The following is a 4147-nucleotide window of genomic DNA, read 5'->3' on the forward strand; positions in this document are numbered from 1 at the left end:
ATTTTCTTAGTGGATATTGACTACGTGATAAAAACCTAAGCCCCCCCGCCCCCCACTGTGACCAAGTGTGGTATTTGGAAGATCCCCCTCCCCCCCCTGAACGGGTCACGTAGTATGGGTACGTTCCCTAACTGAAATGGCATTTTTGGTGGCATTGAGTANTTATTATTCTTAAGTTTAAAAAAAAAAAGCAAACGAAGGTTTCATGGAATCTCAATGACCTAACTGAAATGGCATTTTTGGTGGCATTGAGTATTTTTTTTTTTCTCTTACTGTCAATTCGCATTGTGTCGTCTTACTGCCTTAACTAGTTACAAATCTGTATGTAAGTATATTTGTATGCGCTTAGCAGACTTTGCAAAGTTATCGCCAGGGGTCTTCCCTTAAACTGTAAAAGCCTTGTAAATCTCTTAAATTTACGAGCCTCGTAAAAGAACTGTCAAAATTTGCATGGAGCTCGATTTACGAGGCAAATTTGATGCGCGAACGACCTTGTAAACTTCAGTGTTGCCAAGGGGCCGAAGATTTTATACTAAAATGTTTGATAAAATGCTGAAGGCAAATGAAAAAAAAATAATAGGTGAATAAAACGAGTAAATTTCATCCAATAACTGTATTTTTAATTATATTTTAGCATTCATTGAGCTGACGGGCTCTTATGAAAAATACTACGAAACAATATGTATACACAAAACCCTTTTCAACCTGCAAAACAGTGACTTTACGCACCTAGATTTTTACATATTTGCAAAGGAGGGGGGGGGGGCGCTCCCGTAACAGCCCCGTAACCTTTCGAGTTTTACATAGTTTAAGACTTAAAGAGTTTAAGGGTAACCCCTAACTATAGATTTCTACAACTACAACAACAACGTTATTTACACAATAATCTCGATTTATTAGAAGCGACTCTGTTCGATGGCATCACTAAAATTTCCCTGTATCGAAAAATCATAATCTTCATCGTTTTCTTCCGTCACTTCTTGCAGTGCTTGTAAATTATTTTGCTTTTTCGCGTTTTCATTGCTGCGATTGCGCATATCCACATCGCTAATAACACGCAAACGTCGCGTTGACGAGCGTGTTAGATATGATGAACGCGTCGTAGAGGTACGCCGCAAATGGCCACGCCCCAACCATAGACGACGAAATTCCATGCGAAAACGTGGATGTGTCGCCGCATAGAAGTAGGGATCAATGCAGGCGGCTGTTTTACAAAAGAGCGCCGGTATCATTGAGCCCAGTGGCGTGATATATTTCTCCTTCCCGAAAACGCCCAACATAGCGACGACGGAGTAGGGCGTCCAAGCCAGAAACCACAAACCGATAATGCCCACCACAATCAATGCTAATTTCTGTTCAGTTTTATTCTTCTCTTTGCTGGATTGTATGCGATTGGCGGCAAAGACCACTTTCAAGATGTAGAAATACGAGAAGCAGATAATGCTAAAGGGCACACACCAGGCGGCAACGAAGAATGCAAACATGAAAATGCGCGGCCCCAATCCCTTGTCCAGGTAATCGAAACTGCAGGTGGTTAGGAAACCTTCGGGTACATAAACGGAGAGGCCAATATCCAGCGCCGGCACAATGGAGAAGGCAAAACTGTAGATCCAAATCATTGTGATTAGGTACGCGGATCGCACTTTGGCTGTCTTGCGTAGCGGGTCGAGTGGATGTACGACCACATTGTAGCGATCGAGTGCTATGGCAGTTAGGGTTCCTATCGATGCGGTGCCACTAAGGCCGCCGATAAAGCCGTAAATGCGGCAACCTGCAGGCGAAGGGGGAAAGAAAATTAAGCATTAGGAAAATGTGGCAAATAGAAGTGGTGGCCAGTTATAGTAGGTTTGATTTTTTATATAAATACATATGGACACCCAGTTACGTAGGCCTTCACAACTTCAGGAGTGGCTACTTTCTTTTCATACAAACTAAGAAATTCAAATATTTCTGTTTTACTTACCAGCATCACCCAGCGCCGGGCCCTGTTTGAAGTTATTGTAAATGGCAATGGGACATTTCATCAACATGAGCAGATCGCTCACAGCCAAATTGATAACCAATGTGTTTGCCGGTGTGCGTAATGACTTACAGCTGAAGAAATAGAAAAAGCGATTCAAATTTTAATAAATATTTTGTGTAATTGAGTAAAGCAAGAGACATGACCTTTTTAAGAAGACTTCATAACTTTACTTATAAACATACACACATACATATGTACGTTAATATGTAAGTAATGAGGTCATCATTAATGCGTTATTTGTAAACAACTATACGTAAGTACTTTGGAAACCTTTTTGTTACACAAAATTTTGTATGAATTTATGAAGCTACTATGGTATAGATTTGAAATTTCAGGGTAAGCAACATTTCACACGGCATTTTAAGCTTAAACTCAAAATAATAAAGAAACTTTCGTTACTTATTTAAGTGCAGGTGTATAGTACATACATATATGTATCTATGTAGATGTATTATGAAATGAGTTAATATTAAAAAAAAATCTTTTTAAAACAAGCTTTCTAAATATGAAGCAAATCGGACAATAAATACAGGCTCTCCAAATATCTCGACTCCTAAGCCACCTCCCGCAAGTTTTTTTGTAGAGTGATTCCTTTCTCGAAATTGTATTGTTTTGAAAGAAAAAATATTTCCATTTAATTGCGTTTAATTTTTAGGTACTTATTTATTTTATTTTATTTTCTCTTTTTTTAATATATTTTTATCGATTTAATTGTCTTTTAATTTTTAGGTACTTATTTTATTTTGTTTATTATATTAATTTTTAGGAACCAAGTTTATTTTTTTTGTTATTATTTTTTTTTTATTTTGATTTTTAGATTTTATTGTTTTAAACAGAAAGTTTTTGTTTTTCGAAAGACAATTGACAATTCAATGTTACGTGGAAATTCAGTATAAAAATTAATTTTTAAATTCTGGTTAAATGTCTACAAACATAGCTTGCCTTGTGTAAAATCTTGCAATGTCTCGCACCTACTTATTTATGTTATCATTCTCAGAAATTCTTATGTGGGAAGGAGTATCGCATGGACAACAGAGAAACTCACGTAAGAGAAATGACCCTTGTTGCTTGTTACTACTTATTATGTAGCGTACTATATTATTAAATCTTTCGAAACAAGTTTTGTAAAACAATTCTTTGTTGCAAAACTTATTTGTAGGAGGTACATACACCAAATGGCTTAAGTTTTTAATTTCTATTTTTCATTATTATTTTTTTTCTGAGAATTGCATTGAAAGGAATTACTACATTGACGGTGACGAAAGCCCTAAACATGTGAACCGACATAAATAAGAACGTAATAAACAGCACTAATTACATGATGCACATACATAAATACATACATACTAAATATATTTATATATATATAAATATTTATTTATAATTGTATGTATGTGTGTCTGCGCATGTACAGTATAAGTGTCATGGCCATCTTGTGGGAAGAGACAGAAAACGCCAAGCGTAGGACTATTTGAAGTTCTATGAAGGATATTAAACCTCAGCATTTTTGAAATATTTATGTAGATCCATTTGTATCGTTGTATATTCTTGCACATGTGGCAAACTCAACAAATGTACCAGGGTCAACAGACTCCCCTCCCCCCCTCCACTTTGATTCCGCAACTGCAATTGCTTAGTCAGCACTTTATGCAGCCTACTCAGAAGACAGTTGTCAGGTGTATTTAGTACCATTCACCTGTATGCCTCATCGCACCGCACGTCCTTCATCAAATAATCTCCCACTCAAGTATTTAGTCACTGTTTGCTCAATCGGGCGTGTCGTCGTGTGCATTTTATTCATAAGTGGCTGATTTAATAAGACCGATAAGTAGGTTATTCACTTAAGAAGAATAATGGGATGCAAACCACTTTGTTGACGCCTTATATCGAACTGTCAGATTTCTGCAAGGCAGACGAAAATTTCTCGACTTAATGTCGGTCAGTGGCATACTCGTATAATATGTTGTACACTTTCTTTTTTTTCCTATGTTTGTGAAACTACGGCAATGGTCTGGTGGGTTCATTCCTAGTATCATGGCGCTTAAGTCAATAAGACAGTCAATAAGTCGGTAAGAGATAAGAGAGGTTGCGTAGGACGAATATGAGAAAAGTGTGGTCTCTCTC

The 4147-nt window shown here is 37.0% G+C and overlaps 1 protein-coding gene across 1 annotated transcript; it reads right to left on the reverse strand.

Moving 5' to 3' along the window:
* Window positions 1-776: 776 nt before the first annotated feature.
* Rh7 (G protein-coupled receptor family protein rhodopsin 7) lies at window positions 777-2094 on the reverse strand (the record flags this gene model as incomplete). Its single annotated transcript, XM_017620010.1, has 2 exons — window positions 777-1771; window positions 1964-2094. Coding segments are annotated over 2 exons (1006 nt in total), but the record flags the coding sequence as incomplete, so codon positions are not given.
* Between the last annotated feature and the right edge of the window lie 2053 nt (window positions 2095-4147).

This window comes from Rhagoletis zephyria, unplaced genomic scaffold, assembly GCF_001687245.7.
Source record: "Rhagoletis zephyria isolate East Lansing unplaced genomic scaffold, Rhagoletis_zephyria_1.1 Rzeph_scaffold_02012, whole genome shotgun sequence".
Taxonomy (NCBI): Eukaryota; Metazoa; Arthropoda; class Insecta; order Diptera; family Tephritidae; genus Rhagoletis; species Rhagoletis zephyria.